The 20,099-nt window shown below is 37.5% G+C and overlaps 3 protein-coding genes and 1 pseudogene across 5 annotated transcripts; all 4 read right to left on the reverse strand.

The window, feature by feature from the left end:
* Nucleotides 1-34: 34 nt before the first annotated feature.
* Nucleotides 35-5,989, reverse strand: LOC103332254 (polyubiquitin-like; annotated as a pseudogene).
* A 768-nt stretch (nt 5,990-6,757) lies between these two features.
* On the reverse strand, nt 6,758-10,298 carry HTR12 (Histone superfamily protein). The gene is made up of 8 exons (XM_008234980.2): nt 10,054-10,298; nt 9,903-9,940; nt 9,156-9,201; nt 8,992-9,039; nt 8,746-8,864; nt 8,164-8,238; nt 7,490-7,565; nt 6,758-7,081 (listed from the first exon to the last, which is right to left on the reverse strand). Exons 1-8 carry the CDS (start codon nt 10,112-10,114, stop codon nt 7,026-7,028), a joined length of 519 nt encoding a protein of 172 aa, XP_008233202.1. The 5' UTR covers nt 10,115-10,298; the 3' UTR covers nt 6,758-7,025.
* A 992-nt stretch (nt 10,299-11,290) lies between these two features.
* TROL (thylakoid rhodanese-like protein) lies at nt 11,291-15,138 on the reverse strand. Its single transcript, XM_008234981.2, has 8 exons — nt 14,330-15,138; nt 13,644-13,746; nt 13,467-13,553; nt 12,975-13,049; nt 12,787-12,861; nt 12,164-12,244; nt 11,778-12,014; nt 11,291-11,656 (listed from the first exon to the last, which is right to left on the reverse strand). Exons 1-8 carry the CDS (start codon nt 14,971-14,973, stop codon nt 11,609-11,611), a joined length of 1,350 nt encoding a protein of 449 aa, XP_008233203.2. The 5' UTR covers nt 14,974-15,138; the 3' UTR covers nt 11,291-11,608.
* Nucleotides 15,139-15,602: 464 nt separating this feature from the next.
* Nucleotides 15,603-19,147, reverse strand: LOC103332258 (Glycosyl hydrolase superfamily protein). Of its 3 annotated transcripts, none has more exons than XM_016794543.2 (8): nt 18,837-19,141; nt 18,482-18,555; nt 17,982-18,062; nt 17,779-17,863; nt 17,339-17,436; nt 17,039-17,126; nt 16,563-16,911; nt 15,603-16,082 (listed from the first exon to the last, which is right to left on the reverse strand). In XM_016794543.2, exons 1-8 carry the CDS (start codon nt 19,098-19,100, stop codon nt 15,829-15,831), a joined length of 1,293 nt encoding a protein of 430 aa, XP_016650029.2. In that variant the 5' UTR covers nt 19,101-19,141; the 3' UTR covers nt 15,603-15,828. The 3 variants fall into 3 exon arrangements, with proteins under 3 accessions (XP_016650029.2, XP_008233204.2, XP_088909762.1); XM_008234982.3 differs by having other exon boundaries at nt 18,852-19,140; XM_089053636.1 differs by lacking the exon at nt 15,603-16,082 and adding an exon at nt 16,241-16,461 and having other exon boundaries at nt 18,837-19,147.
* Nucleotides 19,148-20,099: the final 952 nt, after the last annotated feature.

Genomic DNA, 20,099 nt, shown 5'->3' on the forward strand with positions numbered 1-20,099 from the left:
ACCAAATCAAAGTCATACTAAGCTTTCATTCAAACATAATAGTCTACCAAATTCCAACCCTAAATCACTACCAAAAAGGTGTAAGTAGAGTTCTACACCCCATTCCACTAAAAGGAAAAAGAAGGAAGAAAAAAGTTCTAAACCACATTATAACTAGCTAGTAGCAGATATCATCTGATCTTATACATCACCCCCACGAAGACAAAGCACTAGGTGCAGGGTAGACTCTTTCTGGATGTTATAATCAACCAGGGTACGTCCGTCCTTGAGTTACTTCCCAGCAAAAATGAGCCTCTGCTGATCCGGAAGGATACCCTCTTTGTCTTGGATTTTAGCTATTGTATCGGAACCCTCAACATCAAGAGTGATTGTCTTCCCAGTCAGAGTTTTAACAAAAATCTGCATTCCACCACAAAGGCGAAGGAAAAGATGCAAAGTAGATTCCTTCTGGATATTATAATCTACCAAAGTCCTGCCATCCTCAAGCTGCTTTCCTGCAAAAATAAGCCTTTGTTGGTTGTTGAAGGAAAATGTGAATCTCCCAACATAATTTCACCACCACTAATTAATTCATGGGGTTTTATTATTTTAGGTTCGACCCATTCGAGACGCAAGTCTCTTAATTACAATCCCTTGCTCCATGGAAACACCCTTTGATTCCATCATAAAGAAACAGAATGTGTGTGTTTGGTTTTGCAACTATTCACAAGTCCAACCTCAGGATGCCTACGTAGGCATCCCTCGCAGGAATCAAGCCACTCGTAGTTCAAAGGTTTGCAACGAATAAATGACTCATCGCAAAAGGAGGAATTTGAATGAATTTGATTGAGGAGTGTTTGAGTGAATTTAGTTGAATGAACCAGGGATTCGATATGGAATTGTGTTTGGGATGATTGCATCTAGATTGCCTACGTACCCTCTTAAAGGGATCAAACCAACGTAGTTCTTAATTGATTTGTGTGGAGATTTGATTGGCGAGAATTTGGTTGCGGTTGCGTCTATTGGGATGCTAGACTGTCTACGTACCCTTGATGAGATCAAACCGACGTAGATCCAAAATTTGGAAATCAATGGCTAAGTTTGGCCCAATAATTTAGAATTTGTGTCTTTGAGACGATTTGAAAATTTTTATAGGTAGATAACCTATGTGAAAAACTAGAAATTAATGGGTAAGTGTGGTCCAATAATTTAGAATTTGTGTCTTTGAGACAATTTGGGGATTACCTATGGGAAAAATTGGAGATTAATGGGTAAGTGTGGCCCACTAATTAAGAATTTGTGTTTGAGATATTTTAATTTAATCTCATTGGAATTTTCATAGTTAGATGACCCATGAGAAAAATTGGAAATTAATAGATGAGTGTAGCCCACTAATTGAGAATTTGTGTTTGAAATATTTGAATTTAATCTCATTGGAATTTTCATAGTTAGATGACCCATGAGGAAAATTGGAAATTAATGGATGAGTGTAGCCCACTAATTGAGAATTTGTGTTTGAGAAATTTGAAATTAATCTCAATAAAATTTGCATGGGTAGATGACCCATGGGAAAAAATTGGATGGTTTTATATCATTCTCCTTATTGTTAATGTCCCAGAAAAATAACGAGTAATTTTGATGAACCCATTAATTCTCTACAATTGACATTTGCATTTGGGAAAGTGTTTGGACGAATTTGGTTAGGATAAAACAATGGATTCAAATTTGGTTGTGGTTGCGTCTAATGAAATGCTAGACTGTCTACGTACCTTTGACGAGATCAAACCAATGTAGTTCCAAAATTTGGAAATTAATAAGTAAGTGTAGCCCACTAATTGAGAATTTCTGTTTGAGATATTTGAATTTAATCTCAATGAAATTTGCATGGGTAGATGACCCATGAGAAAAATTGAAAATTAATGGGTAAGTGTAACCCACTAATTGAGAATTTGTGTTTGAGATATTTGAAATTAATCTCAATGAAATTTGCATGGGTAGATAATTTATGAGAAAAATTGGATGGTTTTGTACCATTTTAGTTATGTCAATGTTCAAGAAAAATAATGAGCAATTTTGAGTAACTCACTAATTTTCTAAAATTGACATTTGCACTTGGACCCAAATATGACTATGAGGATTTTTAAAATTGATCCGTGAACTATATAATAGATAATTTGGGCCTCTGTAAATTTAATAAGTAATTATTTGGATTACCCATTAATTACTATTGGCTTTTGAAAGTTAATAGACAATTCTTTTAGACAGCCCATTATTCTATTTTGAACAATCCTTTACAGCCACTTTCTTTCCTCTTTTTTTTTTTTTTTTTTTTTGGTGGCTAGCCTTTTTTTCTTCTTTTTTGTTCGTTGCTGTTCTTCTTCTGCTTTTCTAGGTGGCTGTCATTTTTTTGTTTGTTGCTGCTATATGCAACACCAAGCCAATAATTCAAAAGGTGGCTGCAAGTCTATCTATCTTTTTTTTTAATTGCTCACACCAAGCGTTCCTCCAACAAGCGTGGCTGTTCTTCGTCTACCTGTTTTTCTTAGTATGTTGCGCCCAGAGGTGGAGCCACAGTGGGGTCAATGAGGTCGCACGACCTCTTGGAAGCCATGAAAATAAGTTTAGAGGTCCCTTGGAGCTGCTTATGCGACCTTTTGGAGCTGCACACCACGTGGTCGACGAAATGCCTGAAAGAAGAAGGAAGAGTTTGAAAGGTTGAAGAAGAAGGAGGCTGGTGGCGCGTGTCTTTTTAAAAACAACCTGGGCAAAACGACGTCGTTTTGGCCTAGGGAATTGTTTTTAAATGATCCGCCAAACGACGTCGTTTTGGGCCAGTCTAAAGAAAAAGATAATGACCAGCGTATCCTCCAGCCTCTCCTTATCCACAAATCCGATTCCTCCATTCCAAAACCCCCAATTTTCTTTTGTTACTGCTTCTCCAATCTGTTCTTATTTCCATTTTCAAAGTTTACAATGTAAATAAGGAAGTACCCCCCATTTAGATTCAAATAAAAATACTAGAAAATCAAATTCTCACCAAATCAAAATATGAAAATTCGGTTTTAGTGAAAAGTATGATTTAGGCTAAAAATGATGGCTCATTAAGTCAATATATACTTCATACTAAAATCCCATAAAATCAAGTTTTCTTATTTGATGTGTAGAGAATAAAAGCAGCCAAAAATTATCTTGAGAAAATGATTATTCCGAAAAACCATTTTTCATACTTAGTCAGTATTGCACCTCCGCTAAAAATATTCTGGGTCCGCCTATGAGACACTATAATTGAAGTCAAAGCAAAATGGCAAATTGCTATCTATTGGCCTCTGGACCATCACAAAGCATTCTTGCCCCCAGTAATAACAAAATTTACACTTTAATATCTATCCGAAGCTGCAACTTCGCCACTCTTGCGCCTCACTGTGCATGCCATTCTATTTTTTTTTTTTAAATTAAAACTTAGGCAGCAGTTTAATTAAGGAATTTAGGGTAACTACATAATCTCCTCTCTACTCCCTCCCTTTTCTATGTGATCTCGAATAAAATGATGTCTCAAGTTTATGTGTTTAGTGCATAAGTGAAGTATGAAATTCTTAGAGATGTTTATCGCACTAATTTCCAGTAACAATGTGAGTTTTTATTTTCATTTTTTTGCATATGTAGAATATATATGTTGATTCCATCCTAATTTTTTTTTTTTGGGACTTTTACACTAAGACCCCTTGTGTTTCGATTCCTGGCTCCGCCATTGGTTGCGCCTGTATTCAAACAACACCAAACCCTCTTCCCAAAACGGGGCTGCTTTCCTCCTTTATTTTTTTTCCTTGTTTGTTGTGACTGGGTGCCCAACAAACACAGGACAAGAGGATCTTCCAAGAGAGTTCAGTTTATGAGTTTGACACTCAAAATGGATTTAGTTTATGGGTTTTGTACCCAAGCATGGAGGTTCGCTCTGCAGAGCATGAAGATTTGCTCAGCAGAGTATGGAGATTCGCTCGGCAGAGCATTATCAATTTGTGGGTTGCCATCCATTTGTTTGATTTGCGGGTTGCCACCCAACATGGAGGACTTCAAGAGAGAAGCTTTGTTGCAGATGCTTCTTTGATTGCTTCTGTCTTTTTTTCCCTCCAGCCTTTCGGCCGTGCTTCTTTGCCTTTGTGGCTTTGCAAGCTTTTCTTCTCTTCTTTGAAGCCTCCTCCTTTATTTTTGTAGAGTGTCCCCCCCCCCCCACAGCCTGCCGGCTGCCCCTTTTATAAGTTAGAGACCTTTTTAGTGTAGGATGTTTCATTTGAAAACTGACTAATCAGCTCCCCCAAAAATAGGAGCCACTAACCTTTCTTAAGAGTTTTCATTGGTTTAGACCCCATACTTTTTCCAAAACTCCTTTCTTGTAGATGGCTGTTAAGCTTTATCTCTACCCTCAATTTGTTGCTTGCTAGAGGTGACAAATAACGGGTATAAAAATTGTGGGACTTATCCATTCCCACGTTTCAATTTTTTTGTGAATTTTTTCTGTTCAACATTGGTCAGGTGGGATCCCTTCCTTGTCTTGAATTTTTGCCTTCACATTGTCTATGGTATCAGAGCTCTCCACATCAAGAGTGATGGTCTTGCCCGTCAAGGTCTTCACAAAGATCTGCATACCACCTCGCAAACGGAGAACAAGATGCAAGGTGGATTCCTTCTGGATGTTATAATCAGCAAGGGTCCTACCATCCTCTAGCTGCTTTCCAGCAAAAATAAGCCTCTGCTGGTCAGCAGGGATTCCTTCTTTATCTTGAATCTTCGCCTTGACATTGTCTATGGTATCCGAACTCTCCACCTCCAGAGTGATAGTCTTTCCAGTCAAAGTCTTGACAAATATTTGCATCCCACCCCTTAATCGAAGAACAAGATGCAAAGTAGATTCCTTCTGGATATTATATTCTGCCAAAGTCCTGCCATCCTCAAGCTGCTTTCCTGCAAAAATAAGCCTTTGTTGGTCAGGTGGGATCCCTTCCTTGTCTTGAATCTTTGCCTTGACATTGTCTATGGTATCCGAACCCTCCACCTCCAGGGTGATGTCTTTCCAGTCAAAGTCTTGACAAATATTTGCATCCCACCCCGCAATCGAAGAACAAGATGCAAAGTAGATTCCCTCTGAATGTTATAATCTGCCGAAGTCCTGCCATCCTCAAGCTGCTTTCCTGCAAAAATAAGCCTTTGTTGGTCAGGTGGGATCCCTTCCTTGTCTTGAATCTTTGCCTTGACATTGTCTATGGTAACCGAACCCCTCCACCTCCAGAGTGATAGTCTTTCCAGCCAAAGTCTTGACAAATATTTGCATCCCACCCCGCAATCAAAGAACAAGGTGCAAAGTAGATTCTTTCTGAAGGTTATAATCAGCCGAAGTCCTACCGTCTTCCAACTGCTTTCTAGCAAATATAAGCCTCTGCTGGTCTGGTGGAATTCCCTCTTTGTCTTGAATCTTTGCCTTGACATTGTCTATGGTATCCGAACCCTCCACCTCAAGAGTGATAGTCTTTCCGGTCAGCGTCTTAACAAATATTTGCATCCCACCCCTTAATCGAAGAACAAGGTGCAAAGTAGATTCCTTCTGGAATTTGTAATCGGCCAAAGTCTTACCATCTTCCAACTGCTTTCCAGCAAATATAAGCCTCTGCTGGTCAGGCGGAATCCCCTCCTTATCCTGTATCTTAGTCTTGACAATATCAATAGTGTCCGAGCTCTCCACCTCAAGGGTGACAGTCTTGCCAGTAAGGGTTTTCACAAATACCTGCATGCCACCCCTTAAACGCAGAATCAAATGCAGAGTGGATTCTTTCTGGATGTCATATTCTGCCAGGGTCCTACCATCCTCAAGTTTCTTCCCAGAAAAGATAAGACTCTGCTGCTCAGGTGGTATCCCTTCCTTGTCCCTAATAAGGGCTTTGACATTGTCTACGGTGTCGTAGCTCTCAACTTCAAGAGGAATGGTCTTCCCTGTAAGTGTCAACCCAAAGATCTGCATCTGTATAGTAGAACAGTTCGTAAGAATAAGAAACCTTAGAGGCCAAAACTTAGATTTGATTTTCTTCCACAGATTACAACAAAAAACCAAAACAGAGGCCTAAAATTCAAATATACATTAATTCTAACTACAATCTTTAATAAGGTAACAAAGGTTTACATACTAAAATTATATACAATTCTTACGCAGATCACAAGCATAATCAATGAGCATGCAGTAGAAGACGTACCTTGAGAATCTGAAAACCAACGACGAACAAACCCTAGAAATCCTAGTGAGAAAATTGAGATTTTTTGTTGTTGTTTGGTTGCTCTGTAAGCTTTCTGTGATTTTCGGGAATTTGAGGGGGGAGAGATGGGATGAGAGGTAGGTGGTATTTATAGGAACGGGTGGGAGTTAAAACAGTTTAGGGATTGGAGCGCGCCAGCGGGAAGTCAAGGTTGTTTCTTCGTGCCCAAGACTTCTAGAACTTTCTGGACTCTCTCTCTCTCTCTCTCTCTCTCTCTCTCTCTCTCTACCTTTTGATTCTTTTGCGTCTACCAAGTATTTTCTGAAGAAAACTGTTTCTGAAAGGGTTTGGTTTTTATGTAATTACATGGATGGCATAACTGTAAAATTCCATTTGATTTGATTATTAACCCAAAAGTGCTTTTAAAATAGTGTAGTTTACAATAGCCAACCCAAAAATAAACTACACAACGGGAAGTTGAATTTCAATCAAACTTAAAGTCAAAGAGCCAAACAAACAAATGGTTTAGAGTCTAATGATCCAGCGACAATTGCAATAATACGTCCTATTGATCGAAATCTGACATACAGGATGATTCTTGGGAAACAGATTATTTCAACTTTTGTTTTTTCTTTCGGTGACAGTATACATAACTACAGTACTATGAGTCGAGTTTGCTGCCTACTTCCTAGTTCTAAGAAATTACAACAACAAAAATAAAATTGGCTACTACCAGAGAACAAATGCCCATTGTTTTTAAAATTGTTATGATCAGTGATTATGGTGTCGGTTGAGGTCGTGATGCTCTCACCACTGCCTCCCTATACCTCCAATTCGACGAGCCAGCTCGAAATCCTTCTTCACTGAGGAAACAAAAGCAAATGAAACAGGTTTGTTACAATATTGTGTGCAATGTAATGGTACAACCGTCAAAGACTGGCTGAAACTCAAAGTAGAAGATGTAACAGTGCCAACTGATAAAGGTTTGACACATTTAGGGCAATTACAACAGCTTATTGGATGGTTAATCAAATGATACAGAAAGTAGTACTGCACATCCCTTTTGAGTGCATCAAAACTCATTTTCCATAAGTATAGTATTTAAAATCATGGTCCCAAAAGAGATTAGTGCTGCTGAAACAGGCATTTGAAATGCTAAATCATCTTTCATTTAAGGAAGCTCCTCTAATACCAAAGATTCATTAAATTGAATATAATCTGTCCTTTGAAGGAAAACATCAATTAATTACACAAATTTCAAATTTACTTACTAAGAGTGACACGCTTTGCATGAATTGCACAGAGCATGGAATCTTCAAACAGATGAACTAAATGATCCTCTGCTGCCTACAAAAGAAGAAAATACCAATAAGCATGAACATGATTAATTTGTCTTCTAATAATTTATAGTAAGTACTTGAATGGCTTGCACAAAGGATTGCTATAGTGGCCTATGGTTACATGGTATGCTTGGGATAATGAAAAGAAATTCCTGCAACCAAATCCAAGCAGTTTGTTGGATAGGCTTGATTTGTTGAGTAGAACAATAGTGGTAGTAAACAAGAAACTATAGATTGTTATCAAGAACAGTGTTCTAGTTTCAACAGAATGAGTAAGGCCTTAAGAATCTTGGGTTGGCAGTAATGCCATTGTGTAATCAAAGCATACAATAAACAGAAAATTGGAAGGAAGTATACAATGCACTTCCATGATGCTTATGGTACCTATGGCATAGCATCACTCATCGAGTCTCAAATTGGATAAACAAGATGATAGATAAACAAAATGATGCTAGGACTTACTGAAATTGGAATGCAGACATTTACTAGTTTATTAAACAGATTGAAAAGAGGAAGGGGGTAAGACAAGTAGCCTTTGCATGGTTATCCTGTTACATGCAACCACATTCACTTGCCATTCAAATAAAATTAAAATATTTATTCACCTCTTGAATTGCCAATAAAGCATCAGGTGTCCAACGTATAGAACCATGAGACAGATTGTTGGAGACCTCTCTTACCTAAAATTAGTGACAAAATTGTCAGCATTGTGTGATCAAACCTCACTAGCATAATTAGTCCATCAAATTTAATAGATCATATCAACCTACACAAAGTTAACAAAGAAAGAAAGCATATTCTTTTGCACAATCCAGTGTTAGCCTGACTAACAAGGCTTACTTAACTCTGAGATTGCAAAGATGTAAAGTTCAACTTGTTTATACAAACTAAAATGAGAAAATCAAATCGACATCAGAAGGAGAACAGAATTTGTTAAATCTGCAAGTACACAAACATCATGAATAAATTGAAAACACAAAACTGAGTTTCCATGCCAACAAATAAAAAGTTCTCTGATTGTGCAAACAGATAATTGCCAAAACTAGCTGACTCAGCATTTAACTCCTAGCACTAACACTACCTAACATTTCTTATCTAAATGTTCATGTCCTTTTGTGTGGGCCTCATGTACCTATTTGCACAAGCCCCTGTGCGTATATACATCAATCAGCGGGATAAGGACTCACAGCTCTGATGAAAGGAGCAGCTGGGATAAGCAACGAACATGTCTTCTGGAAGTGACGAATCTCCCGAAGAGCCACTGTTCCTGGCCTGAAACGCCGCTTCTTCCTCTGCGTTTCTGGAGCTATAGATGCAACAACAAATAATCGTTCACAATCAACTTATTTTCACTACTATCATTACCACCACAATTATCAGCATCAAACAAATAGAGAAACAGATAAATAAATATGCAAAATATATATATTTACTTGTGGGAGCATTCCTCTGAGGTCGCTTCTTCTTCTGTGTTCCTGGAGCTATAGATGTAACAACAACAATCATTCAAAATCAACTTATTTCCATTACCCTCACCACCTCCATTGTCCACAACAAACAAATCTAAAAACAGATAAAATAAGGAAAGCATATGTACTTGTCGGGCTGTTCCTCTCTGATCTCTGCGTTCTTCCAGAAGGTTCCTTCAATTTATTAAAAATATAAAAGTAAAATAAGCCAATAAGGAATGTCAAAATTATAAATATAAAACTTTCGTCACCAGATTACAGATAAGTGATAAGTTTTGTTGGTTTACCACTACATTCAAGAGCTAAAACTATGATATAGACTAACTATAGATTCATATTCAAACACTCCCCTCAAATATGATTTTAACTCGAGTAGGTCAACTATTGACTTTATTCAAATAATAAGAAATGAGATAAAAGAATAGACATAAACCAAAAATAGAATACTAAGTTTTGTCAATGGCTTAAATGCTATAGAATTTTTTTTTTAATTAAAAAAAAAATCAATGATATAATAGACATAAACCATATGCACCTTGCTTGAATGCTTTTCCTTTCTTATTTACATAGTTTCTACTAACCAATGTTTCCATAGCAACCAAACAGAAAAAATGAATAGACTAGTAATTTGTTCCACCAAATATCATTAAAGTGCAAAAAAAAAAAAAAAAAATTACAAACAAACAAACCGGAGAATTAGCACCCAACACTAAGCTCCGTTCGGCAAATAAGTAAATGCAGGTAAAGAAATTTAATCATTCCCAAACCAATTTCCCCGATTCCCCTCCTCGCACTCCTCTTTCCCAACTTTTCCAAGTAACCAAACACATGAAAAACAACAGCCGAAATTAACGAGAAAGAGAGAGAGAGAGTACCGGTTGTGTTGCAGGTGATGCCGCCGGTGAGCGTCCGCCTGTAGATCAAGACTGAGAAAATTAGGGTTTGTGAAACGCATAAATCATAATCCTCAAGGCATACAAACAAATTACAAAAGCATATAAACGAGAGAGAGAGAGAGAGAGAGACCAGGTTGGTTGCGAGAAGATTTATTGTCTTTCCGGTTAGCTGTATGTTTGACTCTCGCCATTGATTTCTGGAGCGCGGAGTTTGAAGCACAGAAAGAAAGAGAGGGAAAGCCAAACTAAAGAGAAGACAGCTTTTTTTTCAGAGCAAAAGTCAGTTTTCTATTTGTTGAAGCTCTCTCAGACTCAGAGTAAGAGCCTCAGAGGCATCATCTGCTCTGCACCTACCAACTTAGCAACTGCGAAATAGAAATTAAAACATTTCTGATTTTAGTAATTAAGTGAAAATAAAAATACTTCCCGCTCGATTGCATTTTGATTTCGCGTCCGTTTGAGAATGCAGTGCATCACTAGAAACGGTGACGTTTTGCTGTCGTTGAGGCATAGGTCAAAATCAAAAAAACAAAACAAAATTGGATTGCCACCTCAGCAAAATGATCTCCAACGGTATCATGTGTGACAAGTTTACAACGGGGATGGTAAACTGCAAAAGAAAATATATTAAATAAATAAATAAAAAGAAAACTGAAAACATCAGGAGTCCAACGGTAATAATTTTTCTTAAATGTGAAAAGTTGACGACGGCCAGTTTTTTCGAGGCACCAATGCAATAGTCCAATTATTTTCCCTTGGAAATAAAGGAAAAAAAAAAACTTGTAAATTTCCCCTCGTTTCTTAAACCAAATTGTTTACTCTCCCTACACTTAAATTTCAATAAGTTGCAGTGAGTCCACCTTTGCACTTAATTTTAAAATTTAAAGAAAGGCGAAGAAATTTTCGACAAGTTTTGCTACTCTCTCAAGAATAAAACCGGTTTGCTTCAGTCACCGAAAAAACAACCCAATGAGGTAAAGTTCTGTTCTATCTCCACCTCTGTGCGCAGAGATTCGAAACCCCCTCCCCCAAATCGCTTGTACTAAAAAAACATTGTTTTAATTATTATTTGGGAGTTTCACTAAAACACCCAAAATGAAGGTTGAAATTATAAAAAAACTCAAGCACTATTTAAACATATAAACACACCCAAAACCCATCATTACACACACTCAAAACTCATTTATAAACACACCCAAAAAGTTGACTTAGGGGTTGATTTTGGGTATGTTTCTATATTTAAATAGTGCTTGGGTTTTTTTATAAATACATGTCTAGGATTGGGTTTATTTATAAATTTGTATTATTGTTTTTACTTTTTTATTTCTAGTAGTTGCTCTTACTAGGCAAGCAATCAAAGTCATATATTATGCCTGTTCCAAAAACTCTTCAGAGATACTATTTATGGAGGATCCAAACAGAGCTAATACATGAAGAGGGCTACTTATGGAAAACTACAAATATCCACCTGATTTTACAAATAGTGTATTTAAGCAGTAAAATAAACGCAAGAAGAGGGCTACTTATGGAAAACTATTTTATCCAACTCATGAGTGTTCTATATCTTCAGAGAAATGTAGCCTCCAAAACTTCATGTAACACAGCAACAGGAGCATAAGTTGCACAACTAATTGTGTAGCTCTGAAGATTCCTAGATAAACAGCTTGCTGCTTTGAGATATGTCTCTAGGGCTGGGATGGGCGGGGAGAAGCTGGAGGCTTGAAATCGGGATACTGCAACCATAAGTACACAAAAGAATCAAGATTTGGTCAAGTCTTCCACAAAATATTCAATCATCATGAGGCTTGATAAAATTAAAAAATATATCAAATAGCAACTGAAGTGAAGAATTACATAAGGGAATGGAGAAAGTGGTTTTGAAATCGCAGGAAGTGATTCTGCTTTAACTTCTGGTTTGGGTACTGAATTTATTTCAGGAGCAGCTTCTGCAGCTGCTTCTACTTTAGGCTCCACAGCAGCTTCTGCTTTCTGTACAGTATCATTAGCAGCAGTAAGCTCTGGGGTTGCTTCTGCAGGTGCAGGAAGACCTTTGCTAGTCACAGACACTGGCAGAAGAGCTGTGCCAATTTGCTGAAATTCAAGGAAATTGATAAAGACAATGGAATTTAGTATATTCCAATTGTCAAAAGAAAAGGGAAAAACAAAAAGATCTCTAGTCTATGATGCATTTAATTGAAGAATCTGTTGAAAATGCTGAAAACAAATTTATAATCTCACACCTTTATGTCATCAACAAGCTCCTTGGGGGCAACCTTGGTGGTTAAGAACTTATCAACTTCTTGTAGAGTTGCTTTTCGATCCTATCAGAGAAAAAACAACTTAGGTGATGTGAAGTTGAATGTTAATCCTTAAGTTTTCAATTCTTATTTAAGACAATAACTTCTCTCTATGATTAAGGAGATACATACAACACAAACATGCATGCATGAGCTTTGCAGCTTCAATATGATGAGTTTGACAAAAAAACCCAGCACCCAAAACACTTTATAAACACACCCAAAACCCATCATTACACACACTCAAAACCCATTTATAAACACACCCAAAAAGTTGACTTTGGGGTTGATTTTGGGTGTGTTTCTATGTTTAAATAGTGCTTGGGTTTTTTTATAAATACATGTCTAGGATTGGGTTTATTTATAAATTTGTATAATTTAAATTGAAAGGATGCAGACTGTAAGACTGAAAATAACTAAGGGGAAACATGCCGTATTAGCCAGGAAGATGAATGTTGGGTAATATGTGTTATTTCAAAGATTTACATTCTTATCAACCACAGTAAAACTTCCATCAAATAACTTCTTGAAAGTAAAAAAAATAAAAAATAAAATAGGAGACTCACCTCAGCAAAAAGGAGTTTCTTGCTCGCAAACTGAACTAGTGCAGCTGAGCCTAAGACTTGGAGGATTGTTTCTAACTAGAAAGGTAGAGTGAAACAATCAGTTTGGAAGCTCTTCTACAAGGATACATATCACACCAAAAGGCAAATCAAAAGATAAATTCAGTATGCAATAGACATAGCAGCCCAACCTCAGTATAAGCCAATAAACCCAATCCAGTTGCTGCAGCAATCCCAAGGGAAACAGACAAGGCACCTGATCCCTCCTGTACATAATTTACCACATAGCTATGTAAGAATCCTGCTAAAAGAATCAAAATTCTTTTGAAGAGAATCATTAACTAGGGAATTAGTGAACAATGGCAGACATCAACAGATCCTTTTTTAAGAAAATATGAACTAGGGGTGGTGTGGATGTTTCAAATTCATGCAGGTGTTCTATTATGACTTCATTTTGCCTTTTCGTTTTTTATTTCCACCCACATTTTCTATCTATCTAAGCATTTCTACTAAACTTTTAAGGCTATCAAACTTTTATCATCTGTCTTCAACTAATAACATCCCTGTTGAAAAGTACAAGATAGAGGTCAAATGGCACCGTATAGTTCAACAAGGCAATAGATTTCCACATATGCATTATAATTGAAATATAGCAAACAACAAATGAAAATCATGATAATTACTTCAACGGCATCACCAATAGCATCCGCTAAATTGCCAAAATCAAGAGACAGTAATTTTGTTGGTGGTGTCCAAGGAAGACTGCTATTCTGCAAAATTATAATCCGTGTCAAGGTACTAAAACTTGTTAAGACTTGCATAGAAAGAAGGAGTAACTGTGGAAGGTAAATGGGACAGACCACCCATCCCCGGGGTCCTTCTGCGCCATCTTTTATGGCATACGCAGCTTTGAACCCATTTACAGTGACCAACTCTGCAACCAGTTCGGAGTTCCCATCAAATCTGGCTTCCATCAGAAATTCAGCAGCATTAGCTTCATATATTGGCTTTTGGAATAACAAAAATCCAGTCACAACATCACAAGCATGTTAAAATGGAAGTCAAGGAAACAACGATACAATCAGGATCCAGTTCATGATAGAACTAAAATTGGAATGTCAACAAGCAGTTCTTTTCCCATCTCATTTATTTACTATACGAAGTTATTTAGTTCAGCTTCATTCCATCCCTTTTCCCCACCCACTGGAAGCATTGCTTGTCACAACCAAAGTTGATATTGTTGCACTAGCAATTGTAGGAAAACCAAGGTCTTTTACGTGAAAAATGAGTTGCATTGTGTGAAATATCTTCTTCATGTAAATTGTTCCTTCTCAAAATTAATTGTTTGTGTGAATTAATTGCATAATGTACATTATCATGTAAAATTTCCTTTTGCTGTAAAAATAGTGATGCCTACATAAACCAATTGCATAATGTACACTAGCAGGCATTTGATAGTATCTTTTGGAATACCCTCAGCAATTGATGAGTAATTCATAAGAAATGAGGAAAGAAAAAACTATAGAATTGGGGTGTTAAATCTTACTTATCTAGGACGAACAATGTGGTATTTTCTGGTTCCTTGAACTTCAAAGAGAGCTTCTTTAAGAAACCTGGCTTATCTTCACCTTTGTAAACAATTGGCACCGCCTTCTTCCCCAGACCCCGGACATCCGGTGTACCAACTTGCCTAACCTCAGCTGGTGATCTGATATCAAGCAACTGAGCATTGGCATCATCACCCAATTTTGCATAAGCACTTCTTGCAGTATCAACACCCCATGGCTTGGGAGGCTTCAGAACCTGAGACAAAACCAAGGGAACAGCCAAAATGGCAAAACCACCAGCTATAACTGCAGGGTTCTCAGTCACAAAAGCAGTAACATTATCAAGAATCCCACTTGCTTCCAAGTCTCCACCTGTAAAGGTACTCACAGATTGCCCCAATGCTTCTTCATATGTCAAAGCTTTGGCAAACCCGGTATTGAAAACAGAAGATAAAAGCAACAGGCCACCATGAAAGCTCCTAGATGAAGACTCCTGTGAAGCTTGTGGGGTGGTGCTAAGACTTGTGGAATTTGAGAATTTGGGTAGGGAAATGGTGGGCAGTGATGGAAATTTTCTGGGTTCTTTTTTTCTGTCACCAAGAACAGATAGGGGGGTCAAGCTTGCTGCATTGAGGGCCTCCATGGCATAATTATATGCAAGAAGCAGAGAAACACTCTTTGGGGGTCTCAGAAAACTGACTGAAAAGCCTGAAACATCATATGACCTTAGAGATGGATGGATGGATGGTTTATGCAGAACTTTTGTTTCTTTCTAGGATGATGCAAGGCTTTACAAGCCTTAGCTTCAGCAGGTGCAAATTGACTGGTGCCTTTTGGGTGGAGGGTGGTGCTGACGTGTCATGCAGGATGAGAACTTGGCCATTCAACGCATGACACGTGGTAAGTAAGGATTGCGAGGTTGTTGATCATTTTATGTTGTTGATGGCAAGGGCAGGATGACTTTGCGTTGTACGTGTTTGTGTGGCTGAGAAAAAAAGTTCCCAGAAGTACTGAGAAACTGTGCAGCGGTACAGACTACGGTACAGCGGAAGTGGCTCCTAGAGCCTTCCCCAAACCTTAAACCAAGGATTTAAAATTTGGGTTTAAATTAAAATTTGTGATTGAGTAACTCTATTTGAAATAACAAAAAATGAGTTTCATCCCAAACTTCCCATCTGTCTTCAGAAATAGTTAAGATGCACTGAAAGGGCTAGCCTGCCTGCTAATTTGATCAGGTGGATAGTAGCCTGGCCATTCAATTACAGTATGAACTTCGAAGCAAGAAGGAAAAACCAAATCCGTTACATTCATCCATATGATCATAAAATTCTTTACAAGAAGATGTAATCCTAGTATTATTATTTTTCTTCAAATGTAACCTGAGAATTCTTCAAACTATTGTCACCTCTAAATAAAACTTTGTTATTCTGTGGACAGAAAAGTTCAACCCAAAATGAACAAAATTTTGTTACGTGTAGAAGATCAAATGAGGACTGCTTCACAAAAGATCAAAAAAGTAATCCAGACCTTGCCCAATTTCCCATATCGAGATTCCACATCCCCATTTATGGGCTTCCTCTAGCCGCATGGAAATTGACATCAGGGATGGATAGAACACAGCGTGGTTGTTATATTCATCATCAGAGTAAAAGAACAAATGTTCTGCACTCTTCTTTTCCCATCGCAATGCAGGCCTGTGCTTCTCCAACAAGGACAGGTAATCCCTTCCAGTGATAGCACCACCACCTGGACCTGCATTTTTTTTCATTTTTTTTTATTTTATAACATTGAGTACTCTCTTCATAAAATGAAAAACCAAGGAAGAATTCATTTGCATGCAACTTCAAGTAAACTTCGAGAGATGTACTAGACAATGAAATGAATTTTTTTTTAACCCAGAGACAATGGTAGACGCTTCAGATAAGTAATCAAATATATGATGTTACAGATGATCAATCCAGATCCAATATAGTCGTCATGCAAAATTGCAATGTTACTTTGTTCTCCTAATATGTTCCTAGGACAAATTGGATTGTAACTTGGACAGGCACTATTAGAACCTCCAACCCATCCAACCTGCCCATGGCCACCCTTCATTGAAACTCATAAGACACCCATCATATTTCACTCCCTATGAGAAAGAGCAACCAAGAAATGATAAAACAAATATAGATTCTCCAAGTCAACAACAAAAATTGTACAGATAGAAAAGAAAAAGAAAAAGAAAAATACCTCCCGAGAGGGCAAAATCATTCCCATAGAAATTGATGCCAAGAAATATCTTGTGGGCAAGAGCACTGTTTTTATCGGTACCAAGGAGCAGCTGCAGGGTTGAATGAATCCACTTCAGAGGTGCATTGGGACCTGGATTTTGAGGCCCCGAGAAGTCATACATCATCAGTGAAAATCCATCCACAGCATCACCCAAGCTCCGAAGATCTTTAGGTCCAAAATCGTGCTCTTGGAGCTTCTCTGAATGTGGTGGACCTATAACATAAACCAACTGCAACCGTTGCTTATCATTCCTCTCTAAGCTCACAGCATGCAGTGCATCTCCAAGCTCTTTTATAAACTGCAATGCCTACACTTGCAGAACAATATAGATTCCTCAGATCTTAAATATTTGAAAGAGGACATTTTACAAGCTACTAACAGAGAGAGAGAGAGAGAGAGAGAGAGAGAGAGAGAGAGCAAAATTAGTACTTTACCAAATTCCTCATGCTTGGATCATGCAAAATCCTGTAAGCTGCCCACCTAGACCAAGATTCCAGCACGACACCATCATATCCCATTTCCCTGAAAAGAAATAAATCCCCCAAAAACCCAAAATTACACTTTTTTTAAAATAAAAAAGTGGTTAGATATAAAGAAAATCGACCTTAATATTGGTAGACTACACAAACATTAAATAGTAACCAAAGTCCAACACAGTCAGAAGCCTATTGTGTAGATTCTGGGCATAATATCTTAAGAAAAACATACAAAAACAGTCTAGATTGGGGACCTACTTGCACTCGCTTACTAGAAGAGTAATAGCTTTACTCCTCCGCTTCTTCGTTGTCAGCAGCTCGGCTGGAAATGCTTCCAGAACAACTCTAGGCAATATCTGAACATTAGAAAGGTATTGTACATATGAGACTATCGGTCCATCTAGATTAAAACGTGTCTCAAATAAAAGCACAGGCAATATATCTAGGACTTATCAACAAAAATTTAAATTCTTTCTAAGTCAAGAATGTATTGATGAGACCTCTCCAATTTTATTACATGCCTACCCAAATTTTTCAATCACAGGCCCTGAATAGAAACCAAATCAAGAGCAAACGAGCAAGACCTACTCCTGCTAAGTCTTATTCTGGCTTTTAATGTGTTCTTGCAGAATATACCAAAGCCAATAGTTTGCCATTTACCAAAAAGAGGAGTGTAGTTATAAGAATCTTCTCCATACCCAAGCATCTCCTGCCATTCTAAGCTCTGAGATCCATCCCATATCAGCATTATGCCTACCTTCCAGAATTAAGCCTGTCCCTTGACTGATGACAAAAAGAATAAATTACTAAAAACTCATCCAGCAATGAAATTTTTACTCACCTGGTGCAAAACAGACACCAACTACATCACTTCGTCAGACTAAGAAAACTGGAAGCGTACCTCTTTAGATCATACCATACGGGAGATAAATGTGTAAACTTCGAGTTGAACCTTTTTGCCATATCATAGCCTTTGGAATTCCTGCACAATTTGATGTGTGAGGAGTTCACAAACATTTCAAGCTCACTAATGCAAATATGTCTGATATGATTATATGAGAAACTCAGCTATACAAACTACTAACCAGATACCTACGTTGTCAGACAACATCAAACTTTTATAACCAAAAACTGTGCAGAATCATATCAAATGCACCAAGCTATCTTAAACCAAAAGACTGACAAACCTCGATTCAGAGTGTGTTAGGGACCAAATGACTTCCTCAACTTTTAAATATTTAAATTCCAAATTCTTTTCTTTTCCTGTTTAAAATGTTAACTAAAATTCTTGTTGTATTGGTTCCACAGGATGTGCAAGAGAATGGAATTCGAACACCTAAATTTTACAGAGAATAGAATGCAATCCCAAAAAACCATGGCCGAACAGAATGTAAGACATACCATGGAGTGATGTAGGCCAATACAGGGTACTTATAGTGCCTGCCAGTCGTATTTTCTGAGACCTTCACATTTTCCTGAAATTCCCACAATAAATTAATAATAATAACATGAACATTATTTCTCAATTTCACGATGATACAAAACAGAGTAGTGGATCATAAAATTTTCTGTTTGGCTGCTGAGAAATCTGGGAAAAGCATGAGACAAATCCAAACACAAAAAATTTCTTATCTTTCGTGCATTTCCCGAGTAATAAAAGCTAAAAGATAGTATACTATAACTTCAGTTTCTCTCATTTTCCCACATTTTCTCGGCAACCAAACAGACCAAACGCAGAACAGAACAAGCTAGTAACCAGTGGGGTACTTGCAGTGAGGATTTCTTGGTAATTCACATCAATCTTAACGAGGCCTCGCTGGTGCACGTAAGACTGCGCACGGTTCGTGATCGGATAAGTATATTTGATGCGGTACGCGAGCACAGCGGCTGCTGCAGCTACGCAGAAGGAGAGGACCAAGGTGATTGTGAGCTTCGGGTCTGAGGATTGATCCGACGATTCAACTCGGTCTTTGCCGCGGTTCGAACTCGGCGCGACTCGGCGGTCTCTTTTCTTGGCCATTTGTGTCGTTACTGCCTGGAGAGGAAACTGACAAGTATTTCTCGGTTTGTTGTTGAAAACGACATGTCATATATCACACTTTGCGTCAATGTATTTAGATGAAAATAAACGGCATGTCGCTCAGAATCCACTCTTCATCCTTTGTAGGCTTAAGAGCATCTCCAAGGGAAATGTCAAATACCAAACATCAAATTTAAATTTGATGGCTGATATGGCAATTTGACATCTTACACAGCTCTACACTCCACCCGATATGTTAAATTAAATTATTATTTTATTACATTTTAGTGTTGATTCATTTTTAATTAAAAAGAAAAGAAAAGAAAAAATAATAAAATATTTATTTGACATCTTGCTTTTGGAATGTCAAAAATAACATCTCAACCTCCAGCCTTCATTCCACATCAGCTTTGACATATCGGTTGGAGTGATGTGAGATGTCATTTTTAGTTGTTAAATGTCTATGTAGCACGTTTAACATATCGGTTGGAGATGCTCTAAGGGGCAAGGGAGAAGCTTATAGCTCAAGTAGTTAAGACGAATTACTCCTAAACTTGAAGTACTAGTGTTAATTATCAACCCATCAACTTTGTAGTGATCTTGATTTTCTTATTTAATATACAAATGACAACGGTGGAATAAAATAAGAGAAGAAGTGAAGGCGACGTATTTAATAACAACTATAATCATAAATCACATGTTTTCAAGTTTTATCATCTCACATTTGAAGATGAACCCAACAAAAAAAGAACATCTTTTACTTTTTTTATTGGGATCAACGTTAATTGTTGTGCAAGTACATACAAAAGAAACTAGAATGCATACAAGGAGTAACCTAAGTAGGTTAGGGTTATGGTAAAGTACAATCCCAATGAAAACAAAAAGATAAGCTTAACTTAGATTGTACTTATATGCACATCGCTTGTTTTGATGTGTACAGCTGCATTTAGGTGAACTAATCTAAGCAGGTAGTACGAAACCAAAAACATTAACAATCAT

The sequence above is a fragment of the Prunus mume genome, linkage group LG5 (genome assembly GCF_029339155.1).
Source record: "Prunus mume cultivar Tortuosa linkage group LG5, ASM2933915v1, whole genome shotgun sequence".
Taxonomy (NCBI): domain Eukaryota; kingdom Viridiplantae; phylum Streptophyta; class Magnoliopsida; order Rosales; family Rosaceae; genus Prunus; species Prunus mume.

Coding starts and splice junctions, on each gene's coding strand:
- HTR12 (XM_008234980.2), bottom strand. CDS start 10,114: ATGGCGAGAGTCAAACATACAGCTAACCGGAAAGACAATAAATCTTCT. Junction 9,941..10,053: donor ATCTTCTCGCAACCAACCTG/GTCTCTCTCTCT, acceptor CTTGATCTACAG/GCGGACGCTCACCGGCGGCA. Junction 9,040..9,155: donor AGAGAGGAACAGCCCGACAA/GTACATATGCTT, acceptor TTACATCTATAG/CTCCAGGAACACAGAAGAAG.
- TROL (XM_008234981.2), bottom strand. CDS start 14,973: ATGGAGGCCCTCAATGCAGCAAGCTTGACCCCCCTATCTGTTCTTGGT. Junction 12,245..12,786: donor AGAAACTCCTTTTTGCTGAG/GTGAGTCTCCTA, acceptor TTTCTCTGATAG/GATCGAAAAGCAACTCTACA. Junction 11,657..11,777: donor CACTTTCTCCATTCCCTTAT/GTAATTCTTCAC, acceptor TTATGGTTGCAG/TATCCCGATTTCAAGCCTCC.
- LOC103332258 (XM_016794543.2), bottom strand. CDS start 19,100: ATGGCCAAGAAAAGAGACCGCCGAGTCGCGCCGAGTTCGAACCGCGGC. Junction 18,556..18,836: donor TCACTGCAAGTACCCCACTG/GTTACTAGCTTG, acceptor TGGGAATTTCAG/GAAAATGTGAAGGTCTCAGA. Junction 17,864..17,981: donor GTATGGTATGATCTAAAGAG/GTACGCTTCCAG, acceptor TTTTGTCATCAG/TCAAGGGACAGGCTTAATTC.